We start from the raw sequence: 24,720 nt of genomic DNA on the forward strand, positions 1-24,720 counted from the left end.
TGCCATTTACATAGTTTGCCAACTCCAAGTTTAAGTTCTATATTTATTCAGAGGAGGTGAGCACATAGCTCAATGGTGGAGTGCATGCTTAGCATGCAGAAGGCCCTGGGATTCATTCCCAGCACCACCACCCACACAAAAAAAAGTTATATCCATATTTATATGTTTGCTATTCATATGACATTGTGAGTAGTATTAAGCCTATTATTTTAAAATATCCAATAAAAACTTGGTAAACATAAGTTTCCACTAAAAAACAGATGCCTACATAATGGTGGCAACTCTCATTAAATGATATATTATGCAGCCATTAAAATTATTAGGGCAGGGCGCAGTGGCGCACGCCTGTAATCCCAGAGGCTTGGGAGGCTGAGGCAGGAGGATCTCAAGTTCAAAGCCAGCCTCAGCAACTTAGCAAGACCCTGTCTCTAAAGAATGTATAAAAAAAAAAAAAAAAAAATAGCTGGGATGTGGCTCAGTGGTTAAGCACCCCTGGGTTCAATTTCCTGGCTCAAAAAAAAAAAAAAAAAAAATTATTAGGTAAGGCTGCATTAAAGACTTTCAAAGCAGGTGTAAGAAATAAAAAGTGAGAAACAGGACCCTGACACACACATCTGCAAAACCATCTGATTTTTGTTAACATGCAATTTGTATATCCTCAGAAAACTTCTGCAGCGTGTACCCCTGAGAACAGGATGGCGGGGAGCATTTGAGAATTTAATCTCGATGCACCTAAAACGTTCCTAGTTTTACAAGGGAGGTAAGTTAATTTTTTTAATTTTAAAAAGCCCTGTTTTAAAAAGCTCTTTCTGATTCTTACATAGTGTTCCTAAATGAAAAGCTAACTTCCTGCCCAGGACCCTTGCTTAAAGGAAAATGACGTAAGACATCAATTGCAAAGCAAATATTTCTGGGGCAAGAAAGTTCCCCGCCTTCTAAATTAAAGTGGAGCTGCGAGTGCTGTTGAATTGGGCTCCCCCTTCCGCTGTCCAGTAGGGAACCGGAGGGACAGTCCAGCAGCAAGCAGCCTCTGCTCCGCCCACCGGGACAGCACCTCCTCAGCGTGCTGGAAGCACCCGATCGCCGAGGCCAGCTCTGACCACATGGGGGCGTCAGTGCCCAGCTTTGCCCCAATTCTCCACTTCAGAAAAAGCCTCCAGGGAAGAGGCCAACCTTCTGGGGGTGGCGGCTGCTGCGAGGGCTGCTGTGGCTGCTGCTGCTGCTCCAGCTGCTTCTTCCGTTTGGCTTCTAGAACTGGGTTCTCGTACTGGGTCTTCCTGTTGATGTGGCTGGGGAGGAAGGCAGAGAGGTTTCAGCTGGAACAGGAGCATCCCTCGAGCAAAAAAGTCAACCCTTTGATTAGAAGTGGACCAAGCAGGTGGTCTGAGCTTGACTCTTGTGTCAGAATGCATTGATAAAAAGGGGAAATAAAAAAGAACTTTCCGTCAGAATGCTTACATGCACCAAGCATGTAGGTTGCATGTGTTTTATGTGATAAGACTTAGTAAATGCCAAGAGGCAAGTCCCACCCTTATTCACACAGTGGTACCCTCTTGTTCTTGAAGGACGGGTTTCCAGACCCCCAGTGGATGATGAAATCAGGGTGATCCCTACATATACTATGGCGTTGCCCCCATTCCTATAAGGTTAACAATAACGTACTGGAGATCTTACCAACTTCTTTGCCTTAAGTGGAGAACTGTTACCTTTTCACTAAAAACACTTTCTGGCTCCTCATTAGCATACCCCAATTGACAGCATCATTGTTCTCCTGCTTTGGGGCCATTATTACATAAAATAAGGTTAATCTGAACCCAAGCCCCACCATACCCTCAGTCAACTGATAACAGACACAGCTACTAACTCATCAGACTAAGAGGAAGGTGATATATGTGGCATGGATACGCTGCCCACAGGGATTATATGTCCCAAGCTTGATGGAGCAGGATGGCTGAATTCACTGTGTTATTCAGAATGGCGTGCAATTTAAAAAACTTCTCAATGATTTTATTTCTGCCATTTTCCATGTAATATTTTCAGACCAGAGCTGATCTTGGGTAACTGAAGTCACAAAAAGCAAAACCCTGGGTAATGGGAGACTACTGTCTTCTATGAATGAGGAAAGTCCATTTTTGATTATTGAGTAACTCACCCAGCATAACAGAGTCCACAGTACCTAGGCATGCAAGCTCAAGTGTGCCTGCTTTCAGACCCCAGGATCCTAACTACTGACTCCACCCAAATGCCCAAGGTACCCCGGGACAAGGAAGCCACTTAGACCCCAACAAGAAGTAGATCATGAAACTGTTGAAAGATACAAGTGGGTACGTAATGTTGGCAAGGTGTACCCAGAACTGCCCAGCGCCTCTCTATAGGAGGGTTCACCAGAGCGTTTGCCAAGACGGCAAAATTAAAAAGAAGAACTGCACTAACAGCCACTAACAACTATCAGCTATTCTGATCAATTTACAAGGAGGCGAGATTTAAAAGTACAGCCCTCAGGCAAAGAGACTGCAAATAAGAGCTCACTTAAGCAGATGGGATGCTTTCAATAAGGTCCTGGCAAACACTCACACTGACACACAAGGCTTTTGGCCATGGCTTCATCTCAGCGCCTGTGTGTATGTACACATAAGCAAGCACACACACGTGCCGCAAAGGTATCACCCAAGCCTGCTCCCTGCCCCTCAAACACCAAGTCACCTCACCCGTCCGAATGGCTCTCACCTGCTCCTTTTCGCGCTAAACACACAACCAAGCCAAATGCGCTCCAAACAGCCTAAGCCCACTCTACCTCTGTAAGAAAGAGGATCTCTGGGGCTTCCAAAGGCAAATTTGTTTTATGAGGGGGTCAGAGAAAGGACCTCTCTTATGCCCCCCAATTGCCAATCCTTGTCAGGTAAAGAGGAGGCCACGTTACCGTGTTGCTCAAGGGCACCTGTTACGCTGGACTCATGATTTTTCGACAGGTGACGGTGAACATTTTATGGCCTGGCACTTTTGCATGGTGTGGTCATATCACCAGGGCAGTAGTCAAACGGCTTTTCGTGGCCAGCGGCATGAGGGACAGAAAGCATAGTACACAGTATCTTGCTGTGGCAAGAAGGATTCTCATTACGCAGCGTTGATATGGCATTTGCTTCTTTCAAAGCGTCTTTTATTTCCTACCTCTTATCCTTCTCCGAGGAGACAGAGATGACATGTTCTTAGGATCCTATCTCCTGGTGTTTTATTTTCTTTAGGATCCTCCTATGGATGGATGGTTCTAACAAGTACAGAGTGCGTGCCCAATCTGGGATAAGGCACACGGTGAAGAGGTCACCATAGGCCTTGAGACTTCTGGAAAATGTCCTCAGGAAGGAAGAGGCCCCAAAACACATAGGTAACGGACCCCGCAGCCTAGCCTCATCCCCTAATTCTCCATTTCCTTCTTAATCTTGCCAATATTTCATAAGTGATTAAAATTTGCCCAACCCTTTTAGTATATTTTCGGTGACTTTTTTTTTTTTTGGTGCCTGCGTAAGGCAAAAAGTAGACCAAACAGGTCCTCCTCCCGAAGATACACAATCCTGCTCGATAGCACCCTGGCTTTCTAAATTCATGTCCTCAGCTAATACTTACTAAGTGCCTGTCACTTGCCAGGACTCTGTTCAGCCTTTATGAAATGGTTAAGACGTGAATCCTGCCCTCCTGAATTTAATAATGGCATTCACTACCTTCGGAGGCACTGAACGATCTTCTCATTCATGACCACAGACAGACATACTTTTGGTATGAAATTAACGTCATAATTAGCTTGCACCTGATCGTGATGGCAAACTCTGCTGAGCAGAAGCATACCCGATTCCAGACGGTGCAAGCTTACAGGTAGATTATGAACAGGCACTTACTCTACATAGTAGACACCATAGACGGGATCTTCAATCTTTTCCCAACCAGCAGGCAGTTCTGAAATACAAAAGAATATTTAGAGCAGGAAGAGCAGATTCTTGAACAGTCTGGGGACCGTCAACAGTTGAATCACACATAAAAGAGAAGGTCTCATCAGAAGGCCTTGAACCCAATTAAAACTGTATATCCTAACCAAAAAGAAGTGGTTATGCTGTTTATTTTCCCAGTGTACTGATCTACATGAAGAACAATTCTTTATCTACCAGTGTTTTACTCAAGAAAATAAAACTTAATAAACTGCAGTCCCAGCTGCCTTTATTCGTAACCAACTATTAAATTTGTTTTTAATGGAAATAGGTAAAACTTGCCTTGAACGCCTAGTTCCTCCGTTAAATATTTACTGTTTTCATATTTGGTTTCCAGACTACCTTACCACACAAGCAAAAACAGATGAAAATTAATCCTTCTTTTCATTTTCACTACAACAGAGCTGTTTCGTGTTCCCGGGAAGAAAATTAAATCTGCATCTTATTTTCTCCTTGTTCCTAATTAAAATGCTACTGAGTAAATAAAAATGCCTGCGTGAAGGTGGGTGTTTGAACCGCGTGCAATGGCTCACTCCGTTGCTGTGGCTGGGCCAGTCCATCTTCCCCAGAAATTTACCTATATAAAAGAGTAACACAGCTGGGCACAGTGGGGTGCATGCACGCCTGCGATCCCAGCGACTCGGGAGGCTGAAGCAGGAGGGTCGCAAGTTCAAAGCCAGCCTCAGCAACTTAGGGAGATCCTGTCATTAAATTTAAAAAAATATAAATATGGGCCGGGTATGGTGGTGCACACCTGTAATTCCAGTGGCTGGGGAGGCGGAGACAGGAGGATCTTGAGTTCAAAGCCAGCCTCAGCAATTTATCAAGGCCCTAATTAGGCAACTTAGTGAGACCTTGTCTCTAAATAAAATACTAAATAAAAAGGGCTGGGCATGTGGCTCAGTGGTCACGTGTCCCTGAGTTCAATCCCCAGTACCCACCAAAATCAAAATAAATACAATAAAAAAGATTGGGGATGTGACTCAGTGGTTGAGTGCCCCTGAGTTCCATCCCTACTATCAAAAAATTAAATAAGAGTAACAGGTTTTGCTGGGCGAAAACTGACTTCCTATGGAGAAAGATATTATTCCTTTAAATAATGGTGGGAAAATGGCTTTGTGGAATGTGTGTGCTTCTCAAAAACTCAGGCGTGACCTACGGGATCCTCCTTTGTAAGATTTCCCATCCATGTGGAACCTCCGTCATTAGAAAAGTGAGCTCTGTTACAAGAATCTGCCGTGGGAAAGCCCCTTACACCAGATTATTTTCCTTGGTGAAAGAAGCAACGAGGTGGCATCTTACGCCATGAACCCACCTTCTCAGGAAGGACTGCCATTATTCAACTTCTTTTAAAGCCACCCTGATACACGCGGCAAAAGTCAGCTTGCATAAAACCCTACTCCCGAGTGAATCGTTATTCCTGGAAGGAACTACAGGGAGGGACTTGAATAGCATATGAGAAACCCTTGAAATGTCATGGATTTTGAAATCAGATTTTTTTAAAAATTCAGGGAATCATGTGGTCACTATTTTCCAATAATGACTAGTGCATCAGTTGGGGGCGTGCATGTGCCACCCAAAGTCTCAGGATGCGATGGAGGTGTGCGTGCACACAAGCACACTCAGGCTGACCACTCAGCGTTTACGTTTGGCTCACTTCTGCATGCACATGGAGAGACATTAATTTCATGGTTTTTGCTCTACAAGTTACTTATTTGCAAACAAGGAGACAGGTACCCCCACCTCTTTTATTCTAATTAAAACAAACAAACAAACAGGTTTTTAAGAAGTCTTTGAATAGCCGGGCATGGCATGGTGGCACATGCCTGTAATCCCAGCAGCTCAGGAGGCTGAGGCGGGAGGATCATGAGTTCAAAGCCAGCCCAAAGTGAGGCCCTAAGCAACTGAGTGAGACCCTGTCTCTAAATAAAATACAAAAAATAGGGTTGGGGAGGTGGCTCAGTGGTTAAGTGCCCTGAGTTCAGTCCCTGGTACCCTCCGCCCCAAAAAGAAGTCTTTGAATTCAGGAGATATAAACTACTAAAATGCAAGACAGGTCCAATTTGCAGATGTTGATACAACTTGGCATTTTTATAAACCAAGTCTTACGGGTTGATGCCTGGGAAACAGTTTCCCTTTACTAAGCTGGAAATTACCATTTAAATGAAAAGGAACCTGTAAGATATTTCCAAAGAGTTGGAAAACTGAAGATTAAAAAAATGCAAATTGGCGCAAAGTCACCCATTTGTATGGGGGGTGGAAGGTGGGTTCGAGTGGGGGCGGGGCACGTGATAATTAACAGAAGCAGACCTCTTTTCAAAATCCGCAACCTGAAATATTTGACCTGGTTAGATTAAATGGGGAAGATATTATGCATTCGGGTTATTCCATTATTAAACAGATAAACACTCATTGAATGCCTACTGTTTGCCTGAGGATATGTCAGACAACAGGGCCATGAAGATAAATACAAGTACCAGCCTAAGCAGAAAATTCAGCCACGTGCCCTGTGCTTTGGTGGATGTATGAAAAGGGACCAGAAAAGCTACACCTGGGTTTTGACCCGCTGCCTCGTCAATAACTTACTCACGTTCTGGAGTTCAGAAGTGAGGTCAGGCAACTGGCTATTTTGGATGTTAGCTAATTTAGAAACTTCTGGAACAGATGGATCAACTCCAGAAATTTTCCAGTTTTTCAACCTAAAACTCCTTTTGAATTGAAAAGAGAGATTTCTCACTCCCAAATGTGGTGATTCACTTAATAATAGGAATTAGTTTCCGAATGCTTAAAATAGAAATAGGTCATCAATTAAAAAAAAAAAAAAAGAAGAAGAAGAAGAAAAAGAGGAGGAAGATGTTTGTCCTAGAATTTGCCATTTGGTTCTAAAAAACTAAAAATGGCAGAAAATATTTAAGCACAGAAAATGATTACATTATATTATAAGGTTTGTTTTTCTTTAAATAAGCACTGAAGACTTCTGACCACACCCACTCCTCCATAGCTGAGGACTTTTAAGACTATAAAATTCATTATGGAGACAAAAGGGCACTGAGATCTTCCTGGCACTGCCCGGATCTGGCAAAGAGCCTTTGCTTCCACTTAGCTCTACTGCTCTGTGACCTTGGGCTGGTTACTTAACATCTCTGAACCACATCTTTCCCCTGGGTTCACATCAAAGGCCAACCATGAATTAAAGGAGAACACTTGTAAAACACTTAGGACAGCGTGGCCCACAGCAAACATCAAGAAACAGCAGCTGCCTCTGGAAAGCACCAAAGTACCAGGATGGGATGTCTTTAGTCTGGCTATTCCTACCTCTGAAAATTTCATGCAATATCATTGTGTTTCATTTCAGAAGTAAATATTGAGTAGTGAAATGTTCAGAGCTCCTTTCAAGAGATCCATCAGTGTACACCTGGAAAATCATGTTCAAGATCAAAGATGAACTTGCAAATGGTGGCTTCGTTTTGGCTGGGAGGGGAACTCAGTTTCTTGTCTCTACCTCCTCTAGTTGGTTTGACCATAAGAAAACCCTGTAGTTCCCAAAGAAGGTTCTGCACGTGCTTTTCAATTCTGGGAAGACTTCTGCAGAAGACATGATAAGTTAGGTCAACGAAAAGCGCATAATGGAGCTACTGACCCGGCTCCAACAACAGAGTTCAGAAGTGACAACTCCACAGTCAAATGACCCGCATCCAACACCCCTGCCAGCTGCCCACACCTCTCAGGGGGAATGACGGAGAGCGCTGGTTTCCACGTCACATCTGGAACCGCGCTGCTCACTGGAAACCTGAGAGATGCTTTTGTTTGACATGAGGATCCTTTTACTGAGAACACGGGCACAGCTTGTCAACAGACTCTGAGTGAGGGCAACAGAGAAGACCATGGGCGTGTGTGCACACATAGACCCAAGGGCCATGCTGCCACCCCATCCGTAAGAGCACATCTAGGCCGGGTTCGGTGGCACATGCCTGTCTTCCCAGCAGCTCAGGAGGTGGAGGCAGGAGGATCTCAAGCTCAAAGCCAGCCTCAGCAACTTAGTGAGTCCCTAGCAACTCAGTGAGACCCTGTCTCTAAATAAAATACAAAAAGGGCTGGGGATGTGGCTCAGTGGTTGAGTGACCCTGAGTTCAATCCCTGGTACCAGAACACATCCAGGCTACTTCTACAGGATAGGACACACTCCTTCCTTGTCCCACGTTAAAGGGACAAAGTGCTGTAAGGAAGTATTGATAGATCCTGAGGGAGAATTAGGTAAGGAATCATAGAACTAGCAGTAGCACCCCCGAGTTGATCACAGTGACAAACACTGTAAGGCATTCTCAGTAAGTCTCCCAAGAGCTCCTTTTTCAGCCCCAATTTATATATTTTGATAAAAAGGTAAGCAAAAAGAAGGCTAAGGTCACAGAGCCAGCAAGTGGGGCAGCCAGGCTGTCTGGTCGGACCACAGAGACGGCTCCAGAACTGCACCATCCATCTCTCAGGGTGCCAGCCATGACAAGGAGAAGGGAATTATGCACTACTAGAATTCACTTTTTAGAGTCTTTAACTCCATAAGAATATTCCCACTGGGCTGAGGAAACAACTCAAGCACAAGACCCTGGGTTCAATCCCCAGCACTGCAAAAAAAAAAAAAGAATATTCCCACCATATCACAGTCATATATGGAAAAGCACAGAAAGTTCCTTCTGGAAATTTCGACATCTGAACTTCCAGGGAAGCAACAACGGTTGCTCTGTACACAGCTAAGGGATCTCCAATGGCCCCTCACAGAGAGCATTCAGGTAGCACGAGGGGCTGAAACTGGATCTGTGAGTGACGGACACAATTATTTTATGTGTGTATATGGAAAACCTAGTCTTGTCTTTTTCAATTATCTAGTATCACAAACCAATGAGGTCTTTATTTTTTTTAAGAAGCTTAGCATTCAACTGTTCCATGACACAGGGTGAACCTGAAGCCATTCATACCACGATGATCAGAGGACAATTTATTAAACATCTTTAAAAACAAATGCCTTGGGGCTGGGGTCATGGCTCAGTGGTAAAGCACTCGCCTAGCATGCGTGAGGCACTGGGTTCGATCCTCAGCACCCCATATAAATAAACAAATGAAATAAACAGCTAAAAAAAAAACCTTAAAAAACAAATGCTTAAAAGTTATCGACCATTATTGGCCCAGTCATCAATTATAACAGGAAGTTTTCCAAACATTAAGAAAAATGGAGCTAAATTCCAAATCTCAAATCTTGTCAACCAAGATTATCTTTTTTGAAAATATGTTTTTAGTTGGCAATGGACCTTTATTTTATTTATTTATATGCGGTGCTGAGAATCAAACCCCGGGCCTCCTATGTGCTTAGGCAAGTGCTCTTCCACTGAGCCACAACCCCAGCCCCACCAATATTATCCTTATCAACATAATAAAAAAAAAAGTGAAAGCAATCTTCCACATTAAATATATTTATCTTCCTAGGTCTTAAGACAATCTCAAAATAGCCAGGAAGATTGAATAATCTTAGGATAGTCCCATTCATATTGATGTTAAATGAGCACTTACTTAAAAACTAAGGCGGTCAACTTTTAATCAGATGAGGCTTTTGCCTGCAGAGTAGGTAAATCTTGTGTTTTCCCATCATATAGAAGGCAAACTAAGTTTAATATTGTTCAAAGCTGAACATGAAGTACTTAACTAAGTGGAGATACAATTCAATACATTTCAACAAAGAAATAAGAGAATTTGGCATGACCTGCAAATATCAATTATGCCTCAGTTATAATGATTAGAGTAGCCAAGACTTGATTTATGTCCCCTTTAAGGAAAAGAGCACAAATAGACACCTCATCTGGTTCCCAGGACATTCCCAATGTGTCAAGGTCACCCACATGTCTGTGACTTAATAACAAGAGGCTCAGAAGATGTACTAACTGTTCAGTTAGTCGGTGCCACTATTTTACTGCAACTACTCTTGCAACAGTATTAAAACAGACTTGTGGGGTTTTGTTCATTTTGCTTGGCTTTTTAAATATGGCCCAGATGATGATCATCCTCACTAAACATAGAAATGAGGCCGACACAGGTGACGAGTTGTAGGGTCAGAGCCAGCAAGCCTTCAGTTCTTTCCCCGTGCTACTGACCCATTTGCTAGACTCTTATTCCAGTCTCAGTTCACTTACATGTTTTCTTTGTAGACAAAAGGTTCAAAAAAATAAAACGAAAGAAAGAACAGCACTCTCTACTGCCTGTAGTCAAACACCTGGTCTGTAAGTCCACCGATTCATAGATAAACTGGGATGAAGATCAAAACTGGAGAAATGAAAAATCAAGAACAGACAGGACGGGCGCATGCCTGTCATCCCAGAGACTCAGGAGGCTGAGGCAGGAGGACGTGAGTTCAAAGCCAGCCTCGGCAACTGAGAGAGGCCCTGAGCAACTCAGTGAGACCTTGTCTCTAAATAAAATACAAAATAGGGCTGGGGATGTGACTCAGTGTTTGAGTGCTCCTGGGTTCAATCCCTGGTACCCCCCCCCAAAAAAAAAAAAATAGAACATGCAGTTTATAAAATCATGCAGGGTAATCATGCAACAGAGGCGCAGGCAGGCGGGCAGAGGGTTTACCTAGTTCACTGTCCAGCTCCTCGGTGTGTACCCCTTCTTCTCCAAAGGAAGAGCAGGAAGGAGACAGAAAAGAGAGAAAGAAAAATTCAGACACCAGCACCAAGACAGAAACGCCCCGCAAGGGAAAAAAAAAACAATAGCAAACACATCACTTGATTTGTCCTTACCTGCACTGTGGCTTATTTCATTGGCTTGGCCAGAATGTGTGACCTCAATGTGAATCACAACACGGTAAGAGCTGATACTGGCAAAATAATTATACGGCTCATTTCCTAGTATGACATGATCGGTTGTAAAAGATGAAATATACCTTTGTGGTTTCAATGTTCCTAAGTGGGAAGTCACTTATTCCAAGACCTTATTTGCAGCCAACAAAGCTGAAAGACCTTTCGATATTAGTCCTTTTAATCCTTCAATAATCCACTAATCAGTGAGGCAATTAAACTCACAATTAAAGCGTTACTTAACTTATAAGTAATACTGCTGCTTGAAAAAGGGAAGCTGAGGTTAAATTCAGAGAGCAGATTGTACTATGAGTCCAGGGTCTTTCAAGGAGGAGAGAGAGAAGAATGAAGTCATGGCGAGGGCCACCAAGGAAGTAATGCTTGAAGAATACCCTGAAGGGTGGTGGGGAGGCAGAGTCTACTGGTGGTGTGTTTCTTTCTAGAAAGTGCTGAAAGTCAAACGGTTCAGAAATAGCACGGTGAAAACGTTCTCAAGGATTTCAGCAAGCAAAATGAGTAAAACCCTTTCCATTTCTCACCTCCTTGCGCTGCCAATAAAACACTTTATTACTGAGATCACGGCCCAGTACATAAAAATCATTTCATACATAAAGTTTCCCCAAGTGCAGAGCAGAGGGCTGTCCCCTCGGCTGGAAGTTCCAAACAGGGAGAACAGGGCTTGAGTCCATTCTCACTACTAGGGTATGCTCCGTGTCCTGGGGAGTTTCTGGTACATGTTAGCTAACAAATATTTCTTGAATGAGTGAGTGAGTTGGATCCATGATTGACTCAAGTAACCAATATGAGTTTAAACACCTTGTAAACGCTTTACTTCAAAACTAACCAATTGCCGTGAGTTTCGACGGGCAAAGTTTCTCAGTTGATTTCTAAAAAAATCCTTTGTGAACATGCCCACGTGGATATGATCCATCTTTGGGAGCGTTCATTCATTTCTTTCAGTCATTATTTACAGGGATCTATGGTGTGCTGTCACTGTGCTGGGTGGTGGGGACATCACAGTGAGCAGGAACATGTGTTGAGCCTTTGGGAAAAGGAGACAAAACCAAACTTAAAACTATGGAGTTTTAAGTTTCAATAGAGTGAGGGAGTGAGGGGCTGGGGTCCTGGCTCAGTGGTACAGCGCTTGCCCAGCATGTGTGAGGCACCAAGTTCCATCCTCGGCCACGCATTAAATAAATAAATATAGGTATTGTGTCCATCTACAGTTGAAAACAAAACAAAACAAAACAAAACAAAAAAACACTCTGTACTGTGGGATACATACAAGAGTGACCTGATCATGGAGAAAGTCTCTGAGCTAAAATCTGAAGGCTAGAAAATAAGGAAAATGACTGGAACTGATACTGTATGACAGCAGGACTTCTTGTCTGTTGTATCCACTGATACATCTGAATGGTGAAGAAGGCTTTTGACATAGAGAAGGTTCTCCATGAACCATCTGTGAGGTATAAGGTTGTTCTAAGAAGAGAACTGCACATCTATGTGCCAGGGGCAGGGACTCAGGACTAGGAGGGACAAGAGCAGAAAGCCTGGGTGGAGAATAGCTAGAGGAGCTGAACCACATGGATCTCAGAGAAGCAGACCCAGGACCAGGTACTCACAGGGCCGACTGGAAAGTCACCGGATAGAGGGCCTGAGGGGTGGACAGGGTTAATATCAGCACAGTACATTTTCAAAACCTGCTCTGGGTTCAGCCTCAGAAAGAAAGATGCAGAAATCCAGGTGGCAGAAAAGTATGACCCAGACCAGGAATGGCAGAGGAGGGGAAGAAAATAGGGAATGGATTCTAGAAATAGGAGAGCAAGTGAATTCAGCTGGCTCACAGGCTAGAAATGGGTGTGAAGAAAAGTGACAGATCAGTAGGACCTTTTCTCTTTTTCTGTGGTACTCAGGATAGAACCAGGGGCATTCTACCATGGAGCTACATCCCCAGCCTGTTTTAGTTTTTATTTTGAGACAGGGTCTTGCTAACTTGTGCAGGCTGGCCTTGACCTTGTGCTTCTCCTGCTTCGGTCTCTGGAGTAACTGGGATTACAGGAGTGTGCCACCACCCCTCGATCAGTGGGACTCTTTAGTATGCACGGGTTTACGTTCAACTGAGATAGCAAACAATTATGACAGATCTCCTGTGTGTGTGGTGGGTGGGGAGGCAAGATCATTAGTTTGGTGATAATCAGACTGAGTTTGAAGTCTCTTTGAGACCACCAGTTGGCATTAGCAATCAGGCAGATTAAAACCTAGCCTGGAGCTCAAAGGCAAGGTCGGAGGCTTCTAAGAGAACGCGCTGCAGAGAGCAAGGACCAAAGGAGTCATTAAAACACCGAAGATCAAAATCCCACACTCATTTCTCACTGTTCTGAGATACGAAATGCAGAACTTCAAATCTCCACCATGATTAAGGTCATGGCACCTGCACGTGAATTGCAGGGGGCAGAAACACAGGAGCAACATTTGTAACCAGTAATGGCTACAAATAATAATATGCAAACAGTAAATATATAATATAGAAACAAGAACACAAGGCAGGCAGGGCTGGGGCTGTAGCTCAGTGGCAGAGCACTTGCCTAGCACGTGTGAGGCACTGAATTTGATCCTTAGCAGCACATAAAAATAAACAAAGACATTCTGTCCATCTACAACTACAAAAAAAAAAAAAAAAATTAAAAATGAAGAACCCAAGGCAGCCTGATGTTCACAGGCAACAGAAGATGTGAACTGAAATTTATCATAAGCTGATGGTACATTTATAAGGCTTGTATGCACAGGCACACAGACAGACCTACTTCCGTTAGAAATAGAACATATAAATTCTAATGCTGAAAGCATAGTTGGGAAGCTAACTGCACTTGGTATGGATACGTACTTGCGCTAAAGGAAATTGCATTCACTCATGAAAGGGTAAGAATTCTAAGAGTTAAAAATTACTAGCTTTGGTAACAAAATTGTTCAGGGACTCTTCTCAATACTTCATTCCAGTAACAGTTTTTTGTTTTTTCTCAGTAAAAGATCTTGCAGTCAGGTGTCATCTACAAAATCATATTAACAGGCATTTTATACATTCCCACTATAGTTACTATGCATCCTGGCACTGAAAACCCTATGCAGTTGGAGTCATAAATGGTCTTCAAAATCATGAGTCTTCAGATACAAATCAGCTGCGGTTCCACGAAGTTACAGGGTTGAACATGTTTTACGTTCTAATTTTTTGAAAATTAGTCACCTACGTATTCTATATTAAACAGACTCTTTGAATAAGCAGGACAATCTATTGTCCCAGAGCATGAAAAAATAACAGAACTGATCAGACTTGCTTCTTTCCTTCAGGAATGGAATTAAATAACCAAAATACGCAAGTCAGTCATGCCTAGGTTAGCAGGGCATGCGTTTCCATTTGAGGTCCCCAAGATAAACACGAATAGAAAATTTCACACTCATTCTAGGGAATCTGCAAACCATGTATAATGAGAGGATCTTGGAATACCAGTTTTCCACAAGATCCATCCTCTAAAATATGGGCTGGCTTTTTCAAACAAACCTGAGATTTATATACACAACACTTCTGCACTATAGAATGGATTAATAGTTTTGTTATCTTACGGAAAAATATGTACTGAATAATTATACTGCTAATTCAAATGCCAGAATTGAAAAATGAGCAACAAAACCATTTCCCTTTCAAAAAGTCCACAATAAAGAGCAATTTTGGTAGGGCTCAAGAGAGATTTCTGGGTACTGCTAAAACTTGCTCTGTCTTAATGTTTTTTTTTCCCCCATTTTGGAGAATTATAAGCCCCAAAGTTTTGAAACAAACTTCTTCAATGAAAACTTTTATAGCCTATTTGTTCCCAAGATCAACAGTGAGAATAGGGATTCTAGGTAACATCTCAGCGTCTCTCTCAGAAGAATACACTTCAGGGAGTATGGGTGCATCCTGAGTCACATGGAAATTTCCACGCATGTCAAAATCTGCTCCCCTGCCCCCCCAGATTGGGGAAATAACAGAATCATCAAACAGGTAGCATCCAAGAAAAGCTCCTAATTTTTTCCAAGATTTTTGTAATATTGGGTGATGGTCCAGTACGGGTGACTGGCCAGAACACTGCAGGAGTCTATATTCTAAAAGAATTTCTGGAGTCTTTTCCAAGCTCCTGAAGGCAGAGGAGGTATCCGCCAGCAAAGGAGGTATCCCATGCAGATATCTCATTGGATACCTTTGTTTCTGGCTGAACTGAGGTTCTGTTGTCAATGGAGATAGATAACTACAATGCACCTGCCTTTTGTGTAAAGGATTGTTCTTTTCAAAAAATTTTACTCAATTTCCTCCTAGAAATTTCCTAGAAATTGAACTAACTTTTTTTTCCCCCCGCCATATGCAGTGCTAGGGATTAGATCCAGGGTCTTATGCATGTTAAGCAAGAGTTATATCACTTAGCTACCAGCACTTTTTAAAGATTTTATTTTGAGACAGTGTCTTCTTAAGTTGCCCAGACTGGTTTGGAACTTGTGAATCTCCTGCCTCTGGCCTCCAGAGTAGCTGGGGTTATAGGCATGTGCTTCTGTGCTCAGCTTCAAAGTTGAATTACCTTTTAAAAGCTCAATATTAAAAACAGATTGGAGACAGGTGTGGTGGCTGTAATCCTAGCAGCTGAGGAGGCTGAGGCAGGAGGATGGCAAGTTCAAGGCCAGCCTCAGCAAAAGTGAGGCTCTAAGCAACTCAGTGAGACCCTGTCTCTAAATAAAATACAAAATAGGGCTGGGGATGTGGCTCAGTGGTTAAGCACCCCTGGGTTCAATCCCTGGCACCACCAACAAACAAACCAACCAAAATGACCTTCCTATCACTATCCAAAGTTTGCACTTGTGAATGGGCCCCCAATTCACTTGACCCAAATCTTCCCAGTCCTTACCATCATCTTCACACTCTTCTAGAGGCTTCTGCTGCTTGTTCAGGCACCGAGGGTCTAACCAAGATGTTGTTTTTGTGTTATGGCTGCAATTCAGAAACGAAAACAAAAAATTTGCTTTAAAACAGGTTAAAAAAAAAAAAAAAAAAAGTCCAATTATAGAAGAGATACCCATGGTGGAATATTCACTCTTCCACCAAAACAAAGATACTTTCCAGCAGCAAACTCAAACCAGAAGTTTGAAGTGATAAAATCACTCGGGGAGACTTGCAAGGAGGCATTTTCCCTAAGATATAATCATTCAATGACTGCAAGCTTACGTCGTAATACCAGCTTTATTTTTGAAAAACGAGTTACAAATGCCCCGCCTCACCTCATTGCCTACTCCCGTCTAGACTCACCCTATCAGTCGTCACAAAGAGCGTGACAAAGAGCGAATTTTAATTCATTTTAGATTTGTCTCTGACTTCAATCTTGGAGGCTGGAATTCACAGAGAAGTCTGCTACTTCACTCGCTATGTTGCCTGAGCGTCCTCATGACCGTGTGAGATCACCTCAATTCCCACGAGGGGCTCAAAGCCATGAGGACACGACATGCATGACAGCATCCTAAGTTATATTCTAGACACTGAGGGCACCCGACATTACCCCTCGTAAACAGAACCCGGGCCTCCAAGACAGCTTGGAAAAGCTAACCCTGCTGCCTGACCACCTTCTGGAGGGTACAGCCCAACCCTAGACGATGCCTGCAACAGTGATCAGGGCCTTCGGCAGCTGAAAGAACAGGCATGTTCTCAAGGATACTGACTTTCACTCATGTTAGAAACGTCACCAGCTGGGCTCAGGCCTGTCATCCCAGCTGCTCGGGAGGCTGAGGCAGGAGGATCGCGAGTTCGCAGCCAGCCTCAGCAACTCGGCGAGCAAGTCAGCAAGACTCTGTCTCTAAATAAAATACAAAAAAGGGCTGGGGAGGTTGCTCAGTGGTTAAGCACCCTTGGGTTCAATCCTTGATTCAGAAAAAAAAAAAAATGTCACCAGCACAGTTGGAAGAAGTCTGCCTTTGTGCTTCTCAAAGCAGAGCAAGACAATGGGACAGTTCTGTTGGAAACACAAGAGTCCTGTGCAGCCAAGCGGACGGACATGCACTCCAGGTCTAATAGTTCTGGTTATAAACCACAAAGTAAAACAAGAAATTAAAAAAAAAAAAAAAAAAAAATTTTTTTTTTCTCTTTTTTGGATGTTTAGGCAGCTATCTCAATTTTTTTTCAAAGTTTGAAGTTTGGGCTGTAGATATGGAGGGACGGGGATGTTCACCAAAGTGAACACAAAACATTTCCTTCATCCATAGGACCCTGTATCACCTGTTTAGTGTCATAAACCTAGTTCCCTTCCAACCTTTCCTCCCCAACCTCCTCTTATACTTTGAGGGTACTGGGGATTGAACCTAGGAGTATCCCCTTTACTGAACTATGCTTTCCAGCCCTTTTTATTGTATTTGAGGCCCAAGCTGGCCTCAAACTTGCAATTCTCCTGCCTTGGCCTCCCAAGGAGCTGGGATTATAGGTGTGTTGCGCTGTGCCTTGTCCCAAGCCCCTGCATCATCCCTGGAAAGTACTCATCTGTTTTCCATTTCTATGATTTTGTTACTTCGAGAATGTTCTATAAGTAGAATCACAATAAGCAATGCTTTGGAACTAGTATTTTCCACTCAGCATGATTTTCATCATGATCGCTGCATTCATCAATGACTAATTCCCTCTGGCTGAGAAGGATTCCGTGGCATGGATGTACCTGTTTAACCACTGAAAGCTGCTTCCAATTTTTTTGCTCTTCAGAATAAATTTGGTATCAACATTCACAAATAGGTATCCTTGTGAACAGTAAGTGTTCACTACTCCGAAATAAATGACCAAGGGCTCAATTTGCTGGATCATACAGCAGATTCATGTTCATGTTTTAGGGCCTGTTTTCTAGAATATCATACAACTTCACATTCTTACCCACAATGCACGAGTGATCCAGTTTTTCTGCATCTTTACTATCATTTACTATAGTTGCTATTTTTTTTTTTTAACTTCAGCCATCCCAATGGGTAAATAAGATCATCTCATTATGTTTTCAGATTGCATTTCCCTAAGGCTAATGGTACTGAATATTTGTCAGGTGTTATTTACCATCTGTATATTTTCTTTAATGAAATGCTTGTTCATGTCTTCAGCTCATGTTCTAATCAAATGGTTGGTTCTTTTACTCTTGAGTCTTGACAGCTCTTTATATACACTAGGTACTAGTCCTTTTTTCCGATATAGGGTCTGCAAATAATTTCTCCCAATCTGTGCTTTCTTTTATTAGGTCTTTGTAAATCAAGAGCTTTTCATTTTGATGAAGTGGAATTGATTAAATTTTCTTCTTTAAGGATTGTGATTTTGATGTCAAGTCTAAGAACTCTTTAGCCCTAGATTTCAAAGATTTTCTGCCTTTTTGTTTTTTAAATGTTTTATTGCTTCATGTTTTACACTCCAACCTACAGTTTACGTTAACATTTTGTGTAAGGTATGAGGTTAAGGTTGAGGTTAAGTTACTTGCCTCTGGCTGTCTACTTGCCCCCAAACCATTTACTGAAAAGATTACATGCAATCTAATAAACTGTTTTCATGCCTTTGTTGAAAAACAGTTGGGCAACCAGCTGCAGGGGTACTTGCCTATAATCCTAGCTACTTGGGAGGCTGAGGCAGAAGGATTACAAATTCTAGGCCACAACTTAGCAAGACCCTGTCTCAAAATAAAAATGACTTAGGATGTGGCTTGGTGGTAAAGTTCCCCTGAGTTCAGACCCTAGTATCATGAAAAAAAAAAAAAAAAAAATCAACCAAAACCCAACACAAAAGCCAACACACACACACACACACAAACACACTGAACAAACACAAAAATGAAACAGGAACATTTGTATGTGTTTTTGGGTTCTGTATTCTGACCCACTGATCTGTGTCTATTCTGTCATCAATACCAAAAGTCTAATAATTATTCACTGTGGCAATATAATACATCTTGATATCAAGTAGACTGATTACTCACATTTTCTTCTTTTTTTTTCCAAGACTGTTTGTTATTCCAGTCCTTTGCCTTTCAATATGTATTTTTAAATAAGTTGTCTATATCCACAAAACACATCACTGAGACTTTGACAGGACTTGCATTAAACCTGTATATCCATCTGGGGAGCACTAACATATTTAGCAATTCTGAGCCTTCCAGTCCATTAAGAGTATGTCTTTCCCCTTAGTTAGACTTGGTCTCATTTCTTTTATCAGCATTTTATAATTATACCATACCAGATCCTATATGTGTTTTATGACATTAATTCCTAAGCAACTGTAAATAACATTTCAAATTTAGGTGTCCAAGTATTCATTGCTAGTATGTAGATATAAAATTAATACTCATAAGCTTATCTTTTATCTTGCAACCTTGCTGCACTCAAAAGAATTTTTCTAAGTATGGTGTTTTGCAATTTTCTACTAAACATGTGACCCATAAAGAGGGACAGTTTTATTTCTTCCTTTCTAATCTCCTTGGCTTTTATTTCCTTGCCTTGCCTTGTAAAACTAGCTAGACTTCCAGTATGATTTTTTAAACATTTTTTTTTTTAGTTGCAGATGGACACAACATCTTTATTTTATTTATTTAGTTTTATGGGGTGCTGAGGATCAAACCCAGTGCCTCACACATGCTAGGCAAGTGCTCTAACACTGAGCCACAACCCACTTCTGAATGATTTTGAATAAGAGTAGCGAGTGTTGAAAACCTTGGCTTACTCCTAAACATGAAGGGAATGTTATTTCTTCTTTCACTATTAAGTATAATGTTGGCTGTAGATTTTTTATGTATGCTCTTAAATCAATAAAACTCCCCTGTTATTATTCTGAGTTTCCTTATGAATACTCAATGTTATAAATGCTTTATCTGCATTAATATGTTAATTTGATTTTTTCTTTAGACTATTAATAGTGTGAATATTTTATTTCATTTCATTTTTACTGGGGATCATAGGGCTTTACACATGCTACTGACCCAGTCCAACATATTATAATAACTTCCACTTGGTCATAGGAACAGTGTATCTTTTTTCTTGGTGGGAGTATGGTACCAGGGATTGAACCCAGGGACACTTAACCACTGAGATACATCCCAGCACTATTTGGTATTTTCTTTAGAGACAGGGTCTCACTGAGTTGCTTAGGGCCTCGCTAAGTTGCTGAGGCTGGCCTTGAACTCTCGTTCCTCCTGCCTCAGCCTCTGGAGCCACTGGGATTACAGATGTTCACCTGGCAGGAGCAGTATATCTTACTAAATATCATTGGCTGGTTTCCGTTAAAGATTGTTGTACTTATATCTTTTTTGTACTTCTGTGTTTAATTTTAGTTATCAGAGAAATAGCAGTTTCACAAAAGTATTGAGAAGGCTTCTTCCCTATTTTCTGGGAGAGATTCTGTAGAAACAGTCTTCATTTTTCTTTCTATATGATTGGCGGAATTCTCCAATGAAACCAGCTAGGCCTGATTACTTTTGCGGGAGTTTCAAAATGGTGAATTCATTTTCCTTCATAGTTCGAGAGCTACTGGAATGATCTGTTTCATCTGAAATGAGCTGCAGAGGACTGTGCTTCTCGAGGAACGGCCCCATTTCATCCGAGTTGTCAAGTGCAGGTTTGTTGGCGGCACCCCTTTATCATCTTCTGGGTGTCTTCAGGGTATGAATGGTCCCCTCTTTCCTTTTGAATGATAGTAATTTTTGTATCTCATCAGTTGGCATTTTTTAAAAAATTTTTTTTAATTTTTAATTTTTTTACTTTAAAAATATATATTTTTATTATATAGACATAATGTATATGTGTGTGTATGTGTATGTGTGTGTGTGAATTTATATATATACATGGTGTTGGTGGACCTTTACTTTATTTATTTATTTTTATGTGGTGCTAAGACTTGAACCCAGTGCCTCACACGTGCTAGGCAAGCACTCTACCACTGAGCCACAACCCCAGCCCTTCTTTGGCATTTTTGCTAGAAATTCTGCACTCTTCTAAGTCTTTTGAAGAATGAGTTGCTTGCTTCCCTGATTTCCCCCCTGGTTTTCTGTTTTCAATTTCATTGATTTCTCTCTTTATTATTGCCTTTCATCTGCTTATGCTGAGTTTGATTTACTTTTCTTTTCCTGGGTTCCTGAGATAAGAGTGGAGATAACTGATTTTGAGACTGCTCCTCTTTTCTAATATATGTGCTTAGTGCTATAAATGTACTTCTCATTATCGGCTGAGCTGTGTCTCTCCTATTTTGATATGCTATATTTTCATTTCGTTCAATTTCTTAAAAAAATTTCTCTTGAGATTTCTTTTTTGACTCATGGACTCTTTAGAAATGTATTGGTTCCTTCCTAAAAATTTGGAAAGTTTCCTGCAACATAATTGATATTGATATGGCAACACTGCAAGACATACATTTTTCTATTCCTTTTCTTTCAACATAAACTGTTAATACTTAGAATAATTTTTATACACAGCATATTACTGGGTCATGTTTTCTAATCCACTTGGCGATACTATCTTTTAACTAATGTATTTAATGAAATTATTAAAATTATTCATGGTGTTAAGCCTTAAAAGTCTTCCACTTTATTTTCTTTACCATTTTATTTTTTATTTTTCCAGCCTTTCTGTGGTTTACTTGATTTTAGAATTTCATTTTTATTTATAATACTTCTAACTATATTTCTTTTTCTTTTCTTTTCTTTTTTTTACTGGGGATTGAACCCAGGGGTGCTTAACCACTGACCCACATCCCCAGCCCTTTTTTGTATTTTATTTAGAGACAGGGTCTCATTAAATTGCTTAGGGCCTCACTTTGAGCTTGCGATCCTCCTGCCTCAGCCTCCCGAGTCACTGGGAGTACAGGCATGCGCCACTGTGCCTGGTAAACTGGGTGAATCCTAATTTCTATGTGCAAGTTCTCAGATTCTTTCCTCACTCCCTTTCTTCTGGGGAGCAGCTGGGGACTGTTGAATCCATCTAGTGAGCTTTCCATTTCGACTACTGTAATTTTTAGTTCAAACGTTTCTGTTCTGCTTATCTGTGCTTTGCCAAGACTTTATTTTTTGCCAAAGTTTTTTTTTTCCCATTTGTTTTAAGCATGTCTATAACTGTTCACTGAGACATTTTTATAATGGTTGCTTTAAAATTGTTTGTTAGCTAATTCTAACATCTCTGTCACCTCCGTGTTGGTATCTACTGACTGACATTTTCTATACAACCAGATCTTCCTGATTCTTGGTACAAGACGTGATTTTTCTTTATTCACCTGCATATTTTGGGCATGACTTTACAGGACTCTGGGTTTACTTAAAAACCCTCCCTTTTAGCTGCCTTTCCCTGGCAAAGCTCCAGAGAGGAAAGGGGGTGCTACTTATTATTCAGGTGTCACCGGGCTTCTGTGGACACTGGAAGGGGAAGGGGTGGACAGTGCCAGCTCCCCACCAGGCCATGGCTGGATGGGGCTGAAATATTTCACTATTGCTTCCAAAGCGGCCTCCCTGACTACACCAGGGGGCGGACTCCTTGCCACTGGATGGAAGTGACAATCCTGCCCCTCCTCCATGCGTCTTCATGAACACCCAGTAGGGAGGAACAGGTGACCTCTTCTTGCACAATGGTGAGAGGAGCGCAGGTGCCCACGCCCCCTGCTCCCAGTCCAGGTGGGCAAGGGGCAGTACTGCTGCCTGACAGGCTTCAACCCGAGCGCCAGCTTTCCGCGAGCCTTTCCAACGCGCCTGGCAGGAGGGGCTGGGCTCCTAGTCAGGTACACCTGGGGGCAGGTGCAGGCTCCCAGCTGGACCGTGGTGGCAGGGTGGAGTGCGACCACCCGGGCTGCTAAGTTTGAAAACGAGGAACTCATGGCTGGAGGCCGCAGGTGTTCATTAGGACTCTGGTGCTCCTCACCGAAGGTATTTCTGGGCTGCTGGCTCCGTTAGCTCCAAGTCTCGGAAAAGGAAATCAAGAGGAAGCTCCAGGAAAGACCAGTTATGGCTCCTTTGATCCCCAACTCCGAAGGCAGTAAGCTTTCTATGCTTCTCTTATGTTTGTTTTCTACACAATGTCCAAAGTGGTGACATCCAAGCTGGATTTAAAAACGATTTTTTTAATTTGTTCTTTTAGATATCCAAGACAGTAGAGTGCATTCTGACACATCATGCATACATGGAGTGTGACTTTCCATTCTTGTGGTTGGACATGGTGTGGAGTTTCACTGGTCGTGTGTTCATATATGAACATGGGAAAGTGACGTCCATTCATTCCACTGTCTTTCTCATTCCCATGCCCCTCCCTTCCCCTCATTCTCTTTTGTCTAATCCAGTGAACTTCTATATCCCCCACCCCATTGTGTGTCAGCATCTTCTCATCAGAGAGAACATTCAGCCTTTGGTTTTTTTGGGACTGGCTTATTTCACTTAGCACAATAGTCTCCATTTTCATCCATTCACTGGCAAATGCCATGACTTCATTCTTCTTGATGGCTGAGTAATATTCCATTGTGTAAATGCACCACATTTTCTTTATCCATTCATCTGTTGAAGGGCATCTTGGTTGGTATAGCTTAGCTATTGTGAATTGAGCTGTTATAAACTTTGATATGGCTGCATCACTGTAGTATGCTGATTTTAAGTCCTTTGGGTATAAACTGAGGAGTGGGATAACTGCGTCAAATGGTGGTTCCATTCCAAGTTTTCTGAGGAATCTCCATACTGCTTTTCAGAGTGGTTGCACAAACTTGCAACCCCACCAGCAATTTATGAGAGTATCTTTTCTCCCACATCCTTGCCAACATTTATTGTTAACTTGTATGCTTGATAATTGCCATTCTTACTGGAATAAGATGGAATCTCAGTGTAGTTTCAATTCACATTTCTCTAATTGCCACAGATGGTGAACATTTTTCATAAATTTGTTGACTGATTGTATTTCTTCTTCTGTGAAGTGTCTGTTCAGTTCCTTTCCATGCTTGACTTCTTAATGTTATTTCAGATTTTCCCCAAACTGTAAAATGAGTACACACCTACACACACACATGCATAAAACAAGGTAGATCCAATTCTCATAAAACTTAACTTGCTAGCAAATGTAAGTTAACACTTTAAAATTCAGAAACCATACTAAATAATTTAGCCAAAAGCATAAATGGTATCTAGAATAAATGAAGAACTCTTAAAACTTGGCCGTAAGAAAACCACAACCCAATTAAGAAAAAATAAGGAAAGAACTTAATACTTTTTGTGGCTAAACACTTTCTTTATATAAAATAATCTATATACCATGATTTAGTTGTCTAACCCTTTGGGGAGATTGCTCTTCAAATATCTTAGGTGCCATAATTAGGATATTTTGGCTATTGTTATCATTTAGGTATCTCCTAAAATCTCATGTGTGAGACATGCAAGAAGGTTCAGAGAGAAATGACTGGGTTGTGTGAGCCTTAACCCAGTCAGTGAATGAATCCCTGATGGGATTAACTGAGTGGTGACTGGAGGCAGGTGGTTGTGGCTGGAGGAGGTGGGCACTGGGGGGCGTGGCTGGGGGCGTGGCTGGGGTGTGGCTTTGGGGTATATATCTGTATCTGGAGAGTGGAGTCTCTCTCTGCTTCCTGATCACCATGTGAGCTGCTTCCCTCTACCACACTCTTCCTCCAAGATGTTCAGCCTCACCTCCAGCCCCCAGGAATGGAGCCTGCTATCTGTGGACTGAGACTCTGAAACCATGAGCCCCCAAATAAAGTTTTCTTAGTCTATGATTATTCTGGCCACATCTTTTAGTCACAGCAGTGAAAAAGCTGACTAAAACAGCTTTTTTTTTTTTTCCCATAAATGTTGTTAAATCTTTTCAAGGAATAACACCAGTGAGGAGCCTTTAGATTTAATTGACATCTG

At 41.8% G+C, this 24,720-nt stretch overlaps 1 protein-coding gene across 18 annotated transcripts in view; it reads right to left on the reverse strand.

Annotated features, from left to right (window-relative positions):
• MAGI1 (membrane associated guanylate kinase, WW and PDZ domain containing 1) overlaps window positions 1-24,720 on the reverse strand; it is a 692,610-nt gene that overhangs the window by 91,019 nt on the left and 576,871 nt on the right. For 15 of the 18 annotated variants that reach the window (XM_079114351.1, XM_079114368.1, XM_079114366.1 and 12 more), the window contains 4 exons: window positions 15,748-15,830; window positions 10,596-10,631; window positions 3,891-3,948; window positions 1,174-1,289 (listed from right to left, as the gene is read on the reverse strand). In XM_079114351.1, coding sequence (XP_078970477.1) covers window positions 1,174-1,289; window positions 3,891-3,948; window positions 10,596-10,631; window positions 15,748-15,830 — 293 coding nt within the window. The remainder of the gene's footprint in view (window positions 1-1,173; window positions 1,290-3,890; window positions 3,949-10,595; window positions 10,632-15,747; window positions 15,831-24,720) is intronic. The other 3 variants (XM_079114364.1, XM_079114363.1, XM_079114360.1) reach the window with 1 other exon arrangement.

Source organism: Sciurus vulgaris (assembly GCF_902686455.1).
Source record: "Sciurus vulgaris genome assembly, chromosome: 16".
In the NCBI taxonomy this organism is placed as follows: Eukaryota; Metazoa; Chordata; class Mammalia; order Rodentia; family Sciuridae; genus Sciurus; species Sciurus vulgaris.